Genomic DNA, 16,494 nt, shown 5'->3' with positions numbered 1-16,494 from the left:
CCATGATACATTGCTCTATCTTTTCCCTTAGATAGGTGAATGTAACCTCAACATGTGATGGTTTGAGATTAGATTTTGAAGTGTAATAAATAACCAGGATTTACTCAGTTGCTTTGAAAAACTTGTCTGAAAAGTTGTTACTTGCATAAAAGTAGCCAAGTATTGTCATAATTCTTACACCTAAGAAAACTCACTACATGTGAAAATGTGAGTAAAAATGTCAAATACACATGCCTAAAACCAGGAATTATTTTTCAGACGTACTGGATCATTGATGCTAAGAAATTCCAATCACCTGTGAGAGTCACACAGAAGCATGTGCACAGTACATAGATGAATTCACCTTTATATTGCCTCTTTAAAAATAATAGTACAATACCTTTAAACTTGTTATGATACTTTTAAAGTACAGGTATTCAATTTTTCATTACCTCTATCACTGAACTTTTCAGTTGACTTCTCCCACTCAGGGAAGGACTGCAACGAAGAAGGAATAACTGTGACTACATGAGAAATAAAATTCACAACAATATCTTATTCAGAGGATTTATATTATAAACAAGTGCTATCTTGTTATCCCCATTCTTGTAGTCAGATTGTCAGGTATTTCAGTGTGTCAGAAAACATAAGCTGGGAAAAAAGGATATGAAGTACAATTTCCCTGTTCTATACAAGTATTTGTTTCCTTCTTGATGACCCACTGCATGGATAGCTTTGTATTTTATATGGTTACTTTCTATTAGGTCAACTAAGCTAATTCCTAGTCAAATTCAAATCTTCTGCAAAAAAATCTGAACAAGATATACTTATATTGAATTAAACTTAGATTCCAAACAAGTGAAATGGGGAAAGTGTTCAGGAATTTGCAGGCTTTGTTACTGAGGAGATCTCATGTGGCTGGCTTACAGTAAAGTGAATAAGGGTTAAGAGGCTCTAAAGTGTTTCCTTTATTCTCATGCTGTCTCTGAAGCAGTTAACTGGAAACCAGAGCTCCTGACCAGGCAGTCTGGGTTGTAACAGAGTTATTGGAGACTTGGGAGCAATGTGACACTGATTCCTGGGTCACAGCAGGTGCACAACTGAGACTGCTGCTCACAAAAGAGTTGTCCAGTGTGAAATCTGTAAGTGGAAATGAAGGTGCTGAAGGTAGCCAGGACAATCAACAATAATCAGTCACTAGACAAGTTCACTGGATCTGAGCAGCATGTGAGGTTCAGCACCTGGGTCTCATTGAAGTAAATAAATGTCTACCTAGAGGATAGATGCAGATAGAATTACTGACAGATTATTTCTTTGTCCCTCTTTCCAGAAAAACTGTGATCCTCTTCTATTTACCCACCTTTCCCATTACCTATTCCTCTCCTTTTTCTTTTTGTCCTGTAATTATCCATGAAAATTTGCAGATTGTATTTAAAAAAACAAAATGCTGCTCAGTAGTAATAGCAGTATTCCTCCAGACTGTTTTTGTATTAGCAGGGTTTAAATTCTTACTATGGAGGTGGCTGTGGTTGAAATAAAAGTCTCCCATGTGCAATGACAACAGACTGGAAACATTTTCATCCTGATGTTGGGGGATATTAAAAAAAGTAAATTATTGGAAAGTAATTTTGGTCTGTGTGTTTGGGAACATATAATTCAGTAGAGCTCTTGAACTGTTTTGAGCATTGCTTCCCCAAATGGCAGCAGTGCCCAGCTGAATTCAGACCAGCTGAAGGCTGAGTGTGGCTCTGCTTTACCATTAATCTACACCAGAACTGGCCCTGTGCTGCTCTGACATTTGCTGGTTTACTAATGGATAATGTGCTTCAAGGCTCACATTTCTAATGCAATACAAAGGTTTTGGGGAAACAAATACTTAAAAATTGATTTTTCTCACTATAACCTGTTCAAGGAGACTTGCAGCATTCTTCTTTTCCTCTTCTGTTCTTGGTTCTTTTACATTCATCTCTTCCAGCTCATTTTCCTGCTTTAAAATATTCTCTATATATTCCTGGTGAAACAATGAAAAAGAAGAATAAAGATGTAGATGTAGGCTTAAAATAGATATTTACATTGACATAATCATACCAACTGCTACAGAAAAGAAGCAGATTTTTTTCCCCACTTCTCTTTAAATCAGCTGGATAGAAAAAAGGGTTTTAAACCCACCACTCTGCCAGAAAGCTACATGCAGTAGCTCTACTAACAGACAGGTTTGTAGAAACAATCTGTTTCCAGTGCCAGTTCTTTTTCACTTGTATCTCTTTAATTTTATAGGAGATGTAAAAAGGAAGAATATTTTCCTTAAATCTTGATTTTGCTCTGTCAAAGTGAAGGTGTGGCTAAAGATTAAAGATACTTCATTCTGGAAAAAAATTAATTAAATATTAATTTATGAGCAATGAGGGTACGTTCATTGCACATTTATGCAATTATTACAACTGTTTTTTCAGTGCTAGTAATGGCAGTTCTTCCTTCCCAATGTCATAAACAGCATTAATCTTTCTCTCAAAATCAATAACGGGGTTTTGACTCTAAAATCTCTTCTAGGAGCATCTTCACAGTGTGAATTAAATAAAGGAATGCTTTACACCAACACTGAGAAGGCCAAAGCTGCTCACTTTTGGACACCATCTCAGAACACTGGCACAGGAGGTCTAGCTTGTACCCTGCTACGAACAAGTCACTAATGAGGGATGACCGCAAACCTTCTCAGAAGGCTACACAGCTATTTCCTAGACATGGACAGAGTAACAAACTCAGACTGAAACCTGGACATGCTCTACATAGATTTATGAAAAAAATACATAACTGAGACCAGAGTGTGTCTCAGTGACCAAGTTAATTGTTGAATTATGGTGAGCTAGGAATTCTTGTTCAGCTTTATAGATTTAAATTCTTAAGGCTTTTTGAAGGAAAACAAGCCCTAAGCAAAATAAAAATGAAGTAACAGATATCAATATTGACAGCAAGGAAATTATATGTTAGTGTCTGTGATGTATACTGGATTGGATCTCATTTATTTGCTCAGAAAACTAGGTTTCATAAGAGGTAAATGAAACAATTGAACTTTTTCAGAAAAATACTTACTGTCTATGTATGAAATAATTGTACTTCAAGCATAGTAGATTTCTTTTTCTCAGGTATATACCACACATTTATCACACCCAATTTGTCTACTTGTTTGTTCTTTATTGCTTACTGGAAGAATGAATAAATGTGGTTGAACTACCTTGAGGGAAAGATGCAGCTTTTCTCTTAGTTCATCACAGAGTGGCTTATACTGGAATAGCTGGCGGATCTGCAGTTTTTTGGGACATTTTCGCACAGGGACTGGCAAGGACACAGGTGCTGCTCCAATGCTGAGACCCTTCCAGGCACGCCTTCTGACTGGGTGGCTTGTGATCTCCCCCTGAACAAAGAGGAGCAAACAAAAAGAGCAAGAGGCTTCTTACATTACCCAAAAATGCAGCTATTGACAATGAATCTCACTTGAAAAGTGTGTGCTCTCCTTATAGAATCATAGACCTAGACAATAAAGCCAGTAGATAGCTGGGAACAATTTATCTATCCTAAAACATCTTCATCTGGTAAAATAATCTCCCCTTAAAATTGCTAATCCCCTCACTAAGTGTAAAAGAATGGGACCATACATTCCCTGACACAGCCTACTCTTTGCTCTGTTGGCTTAATAAACTGAATTTAACATTGACACTGTTTAGAGCTTCATTTCCCCACAGAGACAAACATCTATTGCTTTAACATGAAAAGACAGTTTTGAAACAATTATACCTCAGGAGAAGAAGATTCTTTCTGAGTGTCTGACCGTAGATATGGAGGAACAATACTCTCTGGCTCTTTCTTCATTACCCAGGGGGATGCTTCAGCCATAGGGCGGAGGACAGTAATACTTGAAACACCTGGTTTAAAGACACGTTTTGCTAAGAATCAGTTCAAATTAAAAAAAACCCCAAGTGTCTCAGACTTACAGAAGAAAACACCTATCTACAAAAAATCTTATTACTAACAGATAAAAGTCCATGTATCCATGGCTACAGATAATATCAGATCACTGAGCTGATTATAGAATAGTGGTACAAGTTCAGATTACTCAGCCCATTTTTAACAACAAACTGCTTATGCTACTTGCTTTGATTCTTGGTTAACAGCTCAGTTGTATAGTGCTAGGAGCAGCCCAAACAAAGAAGAGCAGAGAGCATTGACCCATGTGTACTGAATACTAACCTCAGAAGTAGCACAACAGATTCATAACATTCATAATTCTTCACTGTATTTCATATTTCATACCCTGATCACTGGATGGATTCCATTAGAGATGATTTATTTGTATTGTTTGCATAAATTTTGATGTTCTTCAAAATATCTTTTCCAGCCCAACCCAAAAATTACTTAATCTACTATGATCTATCCCACAGGTGACCTTCAAAATGGATATCACCACTGAGGTACTTTGTCACAATGATACAAAATTGTGAAGCCTTGCTTCACAGTTTGTGAAAGGTGGAGCAGGAAGTCTGGAAAATCAGATGTGTTACTATTGCAAATGATTGCTGGTTGTAAGTCAATTTTCTTGACTGGGATTTTGACTGTCTATATATGCTCTCCATCTTTCTGATCTTTTAATCTTCTGCATTTTTCTGGCTCCCTCCATGTCCCTTCTTTTTTTTTTTTTTCCCCATGGCAGAATGACTTAATTCAGTTTCTGCAATGGGGAACCAGTCATTTGTGTGAATAAAAGTACATTTAAAAATGTGCCCCACTTTATAAGAGTAGTAAGTGGGAAAGCTGTTTTATGTCATATGCTTATGACATAAATCTGTGACAAATTTGTCTTAGGACTTTCTGGCTTGAAGCAAACTTCCCTTATCATCCCCTCATATTTGGGGGAACCATACTTTCCTTTCTTTAAAGATATTTTTTTGTTAGCAACTACCTGTTACACCACAGTGTCTTTTACAGAAACACAGCAGATCCAACTACCTTTACAATGACAACCAACAACTCCAGGACATAATTTCTTGCATTGCTACTCCATGGTGGTTGGTACCATGTGGTATTGGCTATTCCAGTCATGTTTCTTCAGCTTTTTAATATGTATCCTTTCCAACTGACAGCCTAAAGGTCAACATCAGGGCATCACTGTCCTCATTGCTACATTGTTAATGAGGACTGTGATATATTCAATTTTTTAAAGGATAAACTCAAAGAATATATTTATTTGGCAATGACTTTTATTTGTATGATTGAGAGTGGATAAAGATATGCCAATTTTTGGTTCACTTATCCCTTACCAGTGTTCTTCAGTTAATTCTCTGCTTCCCAAAGTTCCCCCCAAACTCCTTTCTTTCACTCCTAGAAGTGTGGATCCTTATTTATAAGGGTAAAAGAATTTCCTGCCCAAATAATAGTTTTGAAACTTTTCAATTCTTTCTATTAGTAGTCTGTCAGAGAGGAAACATTTTCTACCTGGCTTTTCTTGTACAGGATCCTGCAAGACTGCAGTGGCAGGATCACTGCAGGCCTCAGCCATATACTTGTGTACATCCTTTTTTCGCAGGAGCTCCATTCCAGAACCATCTGCAGAGATGATGAAAAACCTGCACAGCCAAACACACATGGGACTCTATCAAGAGAGCAGAACTCCAGCATGATGGCATCAAATGTGCAAATACAGAGTACTGAACAAAGGGAGTACAAATCCATGAACCCTGTAAAATACTGTGTAGTGAAGAAAGGAAAGTGTTAACCTATGAATGCAATGCAGTTTACCTGGGGACATGCTCACTATCAGTGATAGGTTTGTTAACATCATCTGCTGCTGAACTCCTGCTCTCCTTGTCATCAGAGCCAATGCTGGGAATGCACACATCTGTGCTGCCATCAGCCAGCACCTATAGCAGAAATAATGTGAAATTACCTGAGTTGAAAGATCCTTTTAAAACAGTGACTTGCTGGTGAACTTTAACATAACCTAGCCCAGTAAAAGAGACAGAAGAACACATTTCACACTGAGCAACTGGAAACTCACAGGAAAAAGAAATAAAGAGGAAAACTGAAAGACAGTAAAACACCCACAACATTTCTCGAAAGACATGCTGTATCATAAATACTAATATCACATGCTGGTATTTAATCAATTCCCAAGGACTGTTGCACCAAAATACTCACTCACTGCTCAAGCCAGGTAACTGTATACTCAAGACAGACATCGATGTATACCTACTGAGTGAACTTCTACAGTATTTTCCTTCTTGAAAGTACTATGTGCTTATTAACATATTCAAACAAGATAACTAGCAATGACCTAAGAAGGAATGATACTGCCTTTTTCAAGATACAATTTAAATAAGGGTGATTCAAAGGACAGTCCATGAACTGAATCTGACACACCTAGTTTTTAATCCTCACTTGCAGAGCTGATTATTTGCTATAGTACAAATCACGCTAATTAAAGGAACTTTAGAGGTGAGCTAAATTGTAAACCATGTGTTCTGTTTCAATCTCTCTAAAGAGGGATAAATATTAAAAAAAAGGATATCTATCACTTAGTCAAGAAGATATCAGAGACCTTATTCTGGCTACTTTAAGTATTATAAGGTTACAATTTGACTTTGAGAGACGTTTATAAGAGAATGCAGAAACTTGTTTTCTTCCATACATTTTACCTTGAAAGTATTTCCTTCAGGATCCATCGTCTCACAAATAGTGCTGGAAGTGTGTTTCATAATGTAGCTCCCTGCTTGTTTCTCTTCTTCCTTGCCGCTGAAATCAAAAACTTCAGGGGTATAAACTGCTGAGCATTCTTCATCAAAGAAAAGAGAGCCTCCCTTGCTGGGTAAAACCTATGACAGCAAAAAGGAAAGAGATTCAATCCTCAAAGGTGAAAAATTTAATTTAAAGATACTGTGAAAATGAAGAACAGATACAAATCAAGAGGATAGCTTCCAGATATCCAATACTGAATCATCCACTTCAGAGGAATCAAAGGGGGAGAAAGAAGGAAGATGAGGTCCAAGAGGTAGGCTGATCTGAGTCTCTGTGATATTTAACTTCAGGAAATTTAAGACTGTGATTTAAATATACTGTACATTTGTGAGTAAGTATCTAAACATCTAAACATTGGCAGAGTATGAAAGAGATAGAATAATAGGGATTAGTGAAGACTATAGAGAAAGGAGGTAATGAAGGTGAGAGCTGCTAATGGCAGGGGACTTGGAACACAAAGATCTGTCACTGTCACAAACTAAAAATAATTCCCACCTGATATGTTCCCTGTGGCTTTGCTAGAATAAATGTCCCATCTCCAAAGATAGTACAACAGGTACCATCCTCACTATTTGTTAAAACAGTAGCAAACTCAGGATTCTCTACTCGTGTACCTTTAAACTTCTTTGTGATGACTTCTGAGGGTTCATCTAAGAATTAATACAGAACAATGAGACAGAAGCACATGAATCATGGAAATGTCCTAGGATTCAATTTTCTTTTTCTCTCATAGTGCTGGATCTTTATCTTTTCAGTGCAAGACCTTCATAAACCTCATAGCATCTTTTATCACATGTTTTTATGTTAGGTAAACAATATACAATTTTTTAAGTTCTGGAATGTGAATTCAATATAGGAAAACCGAATAGTAAAAAATATTTGTAACTATCTGTAGCTGGCCAGGAAAGTACACTCTAATGTATCAAGTATGGTACTAACCATAATGATCTGGATATTTGTAATATACAAATTGGATCACTGAAATTCTTTGTGCCTGTAATACAAACTCTAAAATGAGAAGAAATTTCTGTTCAGCAACACAAATCTTGACAAACAAATGAAAACAGGCACATTAATCTGGTTATTGCCTTTCCATTGAAGAGATAGGTCAGTTCAAGGGATTTTGACTTTTGAAATCCCACAGGGAGATGTCCCTGAACATTTTCTGCTAACTCAGTAATGGTCTTTCCCTACTCTGTGTTTGAACAGTCCAGACACTCACACAGTAAATGTCCCCTTCATTTTAATTAAGGAGGACGGGACTTGTCTTGCAAATGAAGCAGTCATACAGAATACACCACCAGCCAGAAGAATCACAGATGACCTTTAGCCTCACTTATTTCAGGCAAATACAAGTTTCACTTTTCTTGGTAGGACATTTTCCACAGCCATATTCAGATATTTAGTATCTCCAAGGCTGGTGAGTCCATGGCTTCACTGGGGAATATAAGGATGCCTTGGTCCTTTCATACCTCTTCAGTTAAAGCTTCCTTGTCATTGTTAGGGCAGGGGAGAGAGGGCAATGAACACACTAAAACTCTGTCACTGTGGTCTCATGGTGATGGAGGACCATATAGGTACGAAAGAAGGAAATTTATTACTTGCAACAGTATAATTTTTGCACTGAATGTACTGCTGAAAGAAAGCAAACAAACTAAACCTAGACTGCACTACTGGTAGAAGCCACCTTTACTATATATTTTGACAACTTTCTGCTTCATAAAATATGTTAAGTGCAAGAAAAGTAAGCGCCCCCCTTTAGATATTACCTGTTTCCACACTATCCTCTGGTACAGAAAGGTCTTCACATTTTTCATAAAAAGTTGTGATCCTGGTACCATCAGCATGCTCTACTATTCTGTTACCACCTGGCTTCTCAACAATTATCACTTCATCTTCTCGTACAGTCATAATCTGAAAGAATGAAGCACTACTCATTTGTATTGGCACTGTGATACTTGTGACAGCAGCAACAACAATATAAGGGATCAGGACTGAAGCTCTAAAGAAGCTTGCCTACCACATTGTCATCTACTTCAGAGACAGAGGAAACACATTTTCTTCAAAATCTAAAGCTACTGCATTTCTAACAGTGCAGTAACACAACCTGTAGGATGTTTTTAAAGAATAAATCCTACAACTTATGTGATGCAAGCCCTGTCTCTAAGCTTACAGATGGTGCTACAGTAACACCAAAGCAGCTAATACCATTCCATCAGCTGGGTTCGTGGCCTGATACATTAAGAGGGGCTTCAGATCCATTCTGGTGGCACCCTCTGTGCCCACTAGGATGCCTAATGGAGTTGTTGTTATCCAGGTGCCTGCCTTAGGTTGTGTACAATTGGGCTTTTCAAACTCATCAGACTTCTGTGACTGTAGTGATGTCTTGTCATTGCCTTTTCCTGCAGAAACAAGAATTTCTGTATCAGACTTGGTATTCTCTAAGGCAAAAAGACAAAACCAGTAAAGTTCAGAGTTTGTGAACATTGCTTTTGACAGAATTGCAAAATGAACTATTTAACAGGCTAGAAGAAAATTACAACTCCTGCTACTCAAAGACATGATCCTGAACTAGCCTTATCTAATGTGCCCCCTTACAGAAAAAGTAAATAGCACGTTAATGCCATCAGTCCTATGGTGCATCAGAAGAAAAGGATCTCATTATGAAAGGCAACTGGAGAGATCTTATTAGGAATGCCATAGAGAACTCTTGTCTCACATATTCAGAAAAAATAGAAGTGTATGAAAAAGACAAGAGTGTAGTCCAGAGAGCAGGCTGAAAGACTTACAGCAAATATCTAGCAAAAAAGCACCCCTGAAACCAAAAAGAGATGAAACTCTTTACTAGAAATTTGTCAGAATAAGCAGAGGAGAAGAAAGGTGGGGAAGGTGAAAAAGTGATCATAAATAAAGGACATACACTGGTCACAAATACTGAGAATTCATATTAGAAAACGGTTTGTCAGAGTTGTTCTCATCTTTGCAGGTATCTGAAGGAATATCCTAAGAAAAAGGACTGGACTTGACTCAAAAAGTCTCTTTTTGAGGCACCTTTCTCTTTGGCAGCAATTTTTATTCAACTATTTCCAATAAATTTTATGTAATATGACAGGTCAGAACTATTCTGTGTACTAAGCAATACTGACAGTGATCTTGGACTACACTCTGAGGTATGAAGTGAACATTATTAGTGTTCACTCTGATACCAATGAAGTTCTTACACAAATTTTTACTATTAGAGTCCTACCATGTTAGAAGAAAAATAAATTTGGAGTAGGAGAGAGATGATTTGCTACGAAGGTAACATAGCAGTGTGCAGCAGCTGAGTACAGATTAAATTGCATTTTCACACTATCAGAATTTTCAGATTAAAGAAATATGCTCTTTATTAAGTATCATCAGCCCTACTAATGTTATATCTGTCCAAAACACAAGAAATATTACCTTTCTTAGTGCTGGTCTCAGATAAATGGTCTGATTCTGTTAAGGGAGTTTTCCTCCATGTTTCATCCATAGGTGGTGGTAGGACAGGACCAGAATCAGGGCTATTACTCACTGTGCCATCGGCAAACAGAATCTACAGAAATCAAAGACATACGAGAGGTAAAAATAAATTCAAACCCCACTAGAAAGTCTTAATGTGTCAGAAATGCAATAGTCACTAGAATACTCTGGGTGATGAAGAAGAAAAAAGTAAAATCTCTCAGAATGAATAGAAGAAATAAAGAAGCTATCTTGAAGAGAATTAATAGAACAGACTATTTCAGTCGGAAGGGACCTACAATGATCACCTGGTGCAACTGCCTGACCACTTCAGAGCTGACCAAGTTAAAGCATCTTGTCAATGGCATTGATCAAATGTCTCTTAAACACTGACAACCTTGGGGCATCAACCACCTTTCCAGCAAGCCTGTTGCAGTGTCTGACCACTCTTCTGGTAAAGAAATGCTTCCCAATGTCCAGTCTGAACCTCCCTTAGTGCTCCTTTGCGCCATTCCCATGTGTCCTGTCAGTGGATTCCAGCGAGAAAGGATCAGCACCTCCCTCTGCACTTGCCCTGTGAGGGAGCTGCAGAGGGCAAGGAGGTTGACCCTCAGCACCTGTCCCTCCAAAGCAGACAAGCACAGAGCCCTCAGCCACCCCTCTCAGGATGCACCTGCCAGCCCTTCCACCAGCTTTGCTCTTCTCTGGGCTCACTGCAGGACTTTCCCACCCCTCTGGAGTGTTGGTGCCCAGAGCTGCTCCCAGCACTCCAGGTGAGGCTGTGCAGCACTGAGCACAGCGGGTGATCCCCCCTCTGCCCGGCTGTGCCTGTGGGTGATGCCCCCAGGACACGGTTCCTGCCCTCTGGGCTGCCCGGGCACGCCCTGCTGACTCTCACTGAGCTGCTGCTGCCCCCAGCACCCCGGGGCCTCCCTGCAGGGCGCTCTGCAACACTGCTGTCACCCTTTGTACTGCTGCCTGGCATTACTCTGTCCCACGTGTAGGATCCAACAGTTGGTTTTGTTAAATTTCATCCCATTTGTCACTGCCAGGAGTGCTATTTGCTGCAGTCCATGGATCTAATTAATGGGGACTCTTCTAATAATAAAAAGGCGTCATAAAAATAAACAGTAAAGATTATTCTTTGACGAAACGGTCATAGGTAAATGACTTTTTTTTTTGTAACAGTGATAACACATCTGTATTGACATATTGATCTGTACTGAAATATTCCACATGTTTAGGACTGCTGTGAATTTTTTAGCCATTATGGTAGTCAACAAAAAGAAGTCCTGGTTACTCATCAAATTACATCTGGTTTCTGAGATCCATTACACTCATCTCTTGATATGCATGTTCTCTGTGTGTCAGATAAACTCTAGAATTACTCCAACCATCCCTAAATTAATTTATAAATACAGTACAATGTATTTATATTTATAAAAGAAATGGACAACATATAGAAACAACTCTTGAAATTGTTACTGAAAGGAATTATTTATTTCTTCTTTTTTGAATGCTTATCATATGCAATAAATTTCTGATGACTCACAGACATTAAGTTAATACAAAGAAGGACACACTTGTAATCTGTTTAAGCAAAGACTACTCCAAAATCATTTTAGGCACCTAAGATCTACATTTTTTCTCTCAGGAAACAGTATGTTGTGAATATATACACATACAGCAGCTATTTCTGAAATGGATAGATTTCTCAGGAAACCTGGCAAAATGTTTTAACATCTAGTGTGATGAATAAATGTAAAGGGCTTACACTAGGCATTGTGATCTACTTAGACAGGAAGAAGAAATTCAGGAAATAAGGAATTATTTTGACAGATTCTGAGTCAAATTAGATGATTCCTCTTTCATCTGTTTGCTAACTACATGTAGAGTCTTAGAGTTTAAAAAAAGGTTGCTTGTGGATTGATTATAATATTTGCAAAGATAGCCTGTATCACCTAAACAAAATTCTACACTGCAAAAATATGTGTAAACAAAGCAGGTACTTAGGAATATACAGACTTTTCCCCTGAAAATTTAGGGTATGTAAATGCGTCTGCAGGAGCTCATGTCTTTTCTACATCCCATATGAGTGTTTAAGCAGAAAAAAATATATGAATGATTTCATATTGCCAAAAATACTCAAAGCTGAACTAATCCACACTTCAGAGGATTAAGTTTAGGAACGCAGTTCTCTGAACCATATTCGGCTATTTCCTAATCACAAAGTTGCCTAAAACCTTTTAGTGCCTGAAATCTTCATACTTAAATGTCCTTAAGTTCTGACTCTGAACAAAGCCAAGAGTACTTTAGTCTTGACATATCTGCATAATTCAATAGTACTTAACTCCATCATCTACAAACTGAACCCTTCTAGATCTCAGTAGACAAAAAAAAGTTTAAGGGTAATCATCTTCCATTACCATGAACTGTACTAAATTGTACTTGCAATGAATTCTACCAACTATACCTGGGTAGATCCATCCATCAGGTACTTTATGACAGTTCCTTGACTAGTGATGACTCTTGACACCTCTTGTTCTTTTTGCCTCGCAGGAGTTGAATAAAGATGAGAGTCCTTTACCCTTTGGGGATAACTCTGTCTAACCAGAATTTCCAGAGGAGGCTGCTTAGCCTGTTCACTTTTGGTGTCTTCCTGCTTTATTTCACCTTCTGTAACCTGATGTTCCTCCTCTCCACTTGGCATAACCTCTTCCTTCTCTTCTTCATCTGCTTTGGCCTTACTTTCCTCTACCGTCTCTTTCTTTGCTTCAGTGTCAGTGGCTTCACCTTTCAAATCTGAAAGCAAACTTTGAATTACTTAGTACTGCATAGCACACATTCAAACAGTGCTACACACCAAGCACCACAGTGTCTACAGAAGATGTGCAACTCTAGGTAAGACTAACCCTCTTTGCCTGAATGTGTAATCCACAGAGTAAAAGACTGACCCTGATTTCAGAGCAAAGTTCAAAACAGTCACCTACTCAGAAACTCTGCGTCCTCTTGTGAAGGTGGCTGTCTTTCCAAATGAAAACAAGGGGAATTTGAAGATGGATTTCTTATGGATGCCAAACTTTTGGAAGACTAACATTACATGAGAGGAATTCCCTAACTGTCCATAAAGGGGAAAAAAAAACTCAACAGAGTTTCATCATGTTTGAATTTGTAGAAACCCAACTAATATATTCTGTCTGCTTGAGCAAGTAAATTTCTTAGACTAAATGATGGCAGTGTTTTGAGTATGCTAAGGGGTATAATTATGGTAATTTTGTTGAGAGACTCCATGTAAGTGTCCGTAATTGCTCTGTTCACTTCAACTACTCAGCATTTCAACTTAATGCTTCTTGCCAAACTAGGTATGTTTGAGAACACTCCGCATGTTCTTTACTTCATACCAGATTAATCAGAGCACATTTACTGAGCTGTACAGATTTGTTGTACATAGGTATTAAATGACATCTGTACATGGCTGGTTTTAGAACTAACTAGATAACAACAAAATTCACATTTCTCTGCTTCAAAACCTAACAGCATGACTAAAAACCCCCAAGATTTACTACAGTTTAGAACATGCAAAGATGAACCTAACAGTGATTTTCAAAAACACTGCAGAAAATAATCATTGCAGAATATTTGTCAGGCACAGAAGCTTTAAAGTATCCATATACCCTATCAGTATTTTAAAGGAAATCCAATAATAAGGGCAGAAAGGCTTATTCTGGATGTTTTATCTGTATGTACTGGGTGGCATAAACCGAAGGACCTCTGTGAAATTACTCCTGTTTGAAACTGATTGCATCTTTTAGAAAAGCAACAAAAAAAACCCCTGATTGTAAAACAACCAGCAGCAGACACTCCATCGCAGCCTTGGTTAGTTTTGTCAATCATTCTTACCATTTATGAGTGTAACATTTCTACCAAATGAGTATAACTTAAACCTAGTATAAAATCCTATTTTCAGTTTTAAGCCCCTGAAAATCGTAATAACGTTGTATACAATAACTTTGTGTTTACAAGCTATACCAAAATTCTGGTTTTTTGTACTTCCAAGCTGGCACCAGTCACTCCTCTGACCTTTTCTTTGGTACTTAAATGGAATTCTCTGGTGAAATGAGCTCATTATTAGATAAATCTTCTGATGCTTTAATCATTCTTGTGATTCTTCCCTGAATCTTTCAAATTATTAACATTTTGTCTTGGGGGCTTAAGTACATATGCTTTCAAAGGAAGTGCAGACATGGGTAATGTAACCATCTTCCTGCTATCACTCATGATTCCTCAATATACATGTATTTATTTATTGAATTTGCTTGTTTTTCTTTAGTATTCCAATCTATGTGCATATTCAAATGACTATCCAACAAGACTCCCAAGGGCTTTTTATGGTTGCTACTTCCTTCTCCTTTATGTTCAATGACTTGTGATTCTAGATTTCATATTTGTTTTAATAAAACCATATTATTCATGTTGCAAATACTATGAAATAGACATTACGACAGACTTAGCATTCTGACATGTTAAAAACATAAGAGTTACATCTAAACCCATTAATGAAGAAATAATTTTCTCCCGTAGTTTTAACTTCTCTGAAATTCCTTATTTTGCAGTGTCTCAGAAAACTAACCTCGAAACCTTTCACCGAGGAAAGTTAATACAAGTCCATTGGGACAGGAGACATTCAAACTTGGAAAAGCAGGAGCATCTGAAACATCTGATATCTCTTGTGTTTGGGGAACTGGTTCTTGCATTTCCACCTACAGAGTGAAAAATTAATAAAGTTCTAGTCTGCATTTTAAAATAATAAAGAAAAAATTAAAGTACAGATTTAGTCTGTACAGATTCTGTTTGAACAGTATTTTTTTTTTTAGTGCTATCTACCACTCATATTTAACATTTGCAGAGTTTGTGGATTCAGAAGTAGAAATATTAGTTATTTTCTTTGATTATGCTATCTTTCATTCACCTTGAAGAATCATCCCCTCAGAAACCTATGTAATAATGGTCTATACTATGCCAGTAGTCATAAGATGAAAAAAGTTTTGGGTTGCAGAAATGGGTAATAGAGAGAACTTGTCCTGGTATTATCGCATATTCTTGCTTTCTAGGAATAGAAATACAGGCGGGAAATGGCAGATGTTTTGCCACTTGTTTTTCAACATAAAAGATGCTGTATATTTTACAGTTAATTTACATAATATTACTGGTAATTAGGGCTACTCCCAATACCCTAAGATTGTAGTCACAGAATCATGAGGTAGAAGTCACAGAATAGGGTAGAAGTAACCCTCAGTTGTCATCTACGTCTCCCTGTCTAATGGTAAAAACAATAATCAAGTATAACTATACTGTTAGTGAACAATTCTAATGTAATATATTCCAAAAAATTCCAGGGCTGGAGGTTTCCTGGTAAACTGTTCCAGGGCTTTACCTTGCTTAACCTTACTGACATCTTCCCAGAGATTGACTTGAATCACTACTGCAGAAAATTAGTTTACTTCCAAATACCTCTGATGATAAAGCTCACATAATAGATGATGGTTATTTTTAGGTCTTTACAGAAGGCTATTCTGTCTCTCAACTCGAGATTAAAGAAGCCCAAACTAATTATTTTAAATCTTTCCCGCTGGTTAAGTTTTCAAGACCTGTAATCTTTCTTCATGCTTTCCTTAAAACTTTCAGTGTGGCTCACATTTTTCTTGCAGTGAAGTATCCACAACTGGACACAATACTCCAACTGAGACTCTACCTGCCCTAAAAGAAAAATATCTGCACATGTTTAGCGGGCTACACTCCTCTGTATTTACATCTCAGTGGTCTTTGCCCTTCTCACAGGAAGATGGCATTGTTGACTTACGGATAGCTTCTGATCCATGACAACTCTCAGACCTTTCTCTATAGAACTGTTACTGACACAACTGTTATCCATTCTGATTATTTATATGTAATTGTAGAACCTACCTCTTATTCCTACTGAATTGTATCCTATTTTACAGACCATGTCCATGTGAGTTTGTCAAGTCCAATTTGGATTCTAATCCCATTCTCTGAAATACTTGCAGACTCTCACAGACAGGTGCTGCATGCACTAATATGAATACTCTTTATGCAAAGTAATTCCAAACCAAGCAGTTAAAAACCTTTTAGTTTAGAAGCCATCCTGACAGATTTTTAATTATAGGGCTATTTTTCTATAGGGTTCATTTGTGCCATACCATTGCTGTATGTTATGCTGAGTGCTGT

At 37.6% G+C, this 16,494-nt stretch overlaps 1 protein-coding gene across 1 annotated transcript in view; it reads right to left on the bottom strand.

Moving 5' to 3' along the window:
• Positions 1-16,494, bottom strand: part of SPAG17 (sperm associated antigen 17) — a gene marked incomplete at both ends in the record, with an annotated part of 83,981 nt that overhangs the window by 7,965 nt on the left and 59,522 nt on the right. Inside the window, 13 exons of the mRNA XM_084201052.1 lie at positions 432-477; positions 1,877-1,990; positions 3,212-3,391; positions 3,772-3,899; positions 5,467-5,597; positions 5,770-5,891; positions 6,666-6,842; positions 7,261-7,415; positions 8,535-8,679; positions 8,974-9,206; positions 10,210-10,342; positions 12,722-13,050; positions 14,879-15,008. Of these exons, the coding sequence (XP_084057178.1) occupies positions 432-477; positions 1,877-1,990; positions 3,212-3,391; positions 3,772-3,899; positions 5,467-5,597; positions 5,770-5,891; positions 6,666-6,842; positions 7,261-7,415; positions 8,535-8,679; positions 8,974-9,206; positions 10,210-10,342; positions 12,722-13,050; positions 14,879-15,008 (2,023 nt within the window). The remainder of the gene's footprint in view (positions 1-431; positions 478-1,876; positions 1,991-3,211; positions 3,392-3,771; positions 3,900-5,466; positions 5,598-5,769; positions 5,892-6,665; positions 6,843-7,260; positions 7,416-8,534; positions 8,680-8,973; positions 9,207-10,209; positions 10,343-12,721; positions 13,051-14,878; positions 15,009-16,494) is intronic.

Source organism: Fringilla coelebs (assembly GCF_963513975.1).
Source record: "Fringilla coelebs genome assembly, chromosome: 2".
In the NCBI taxonomy this organism is placed as follows: domain Eukaryota; kingdom Metazoa; phylum Chordata; class Aves; order Passeriformes; family Fringillidae; genus Fringilla; species Fringilla coelebs.
Note: the sequence above shows the minus strand (reverse complement) of the source record. Positions and strands in the feature narration are given on the sequence as shown.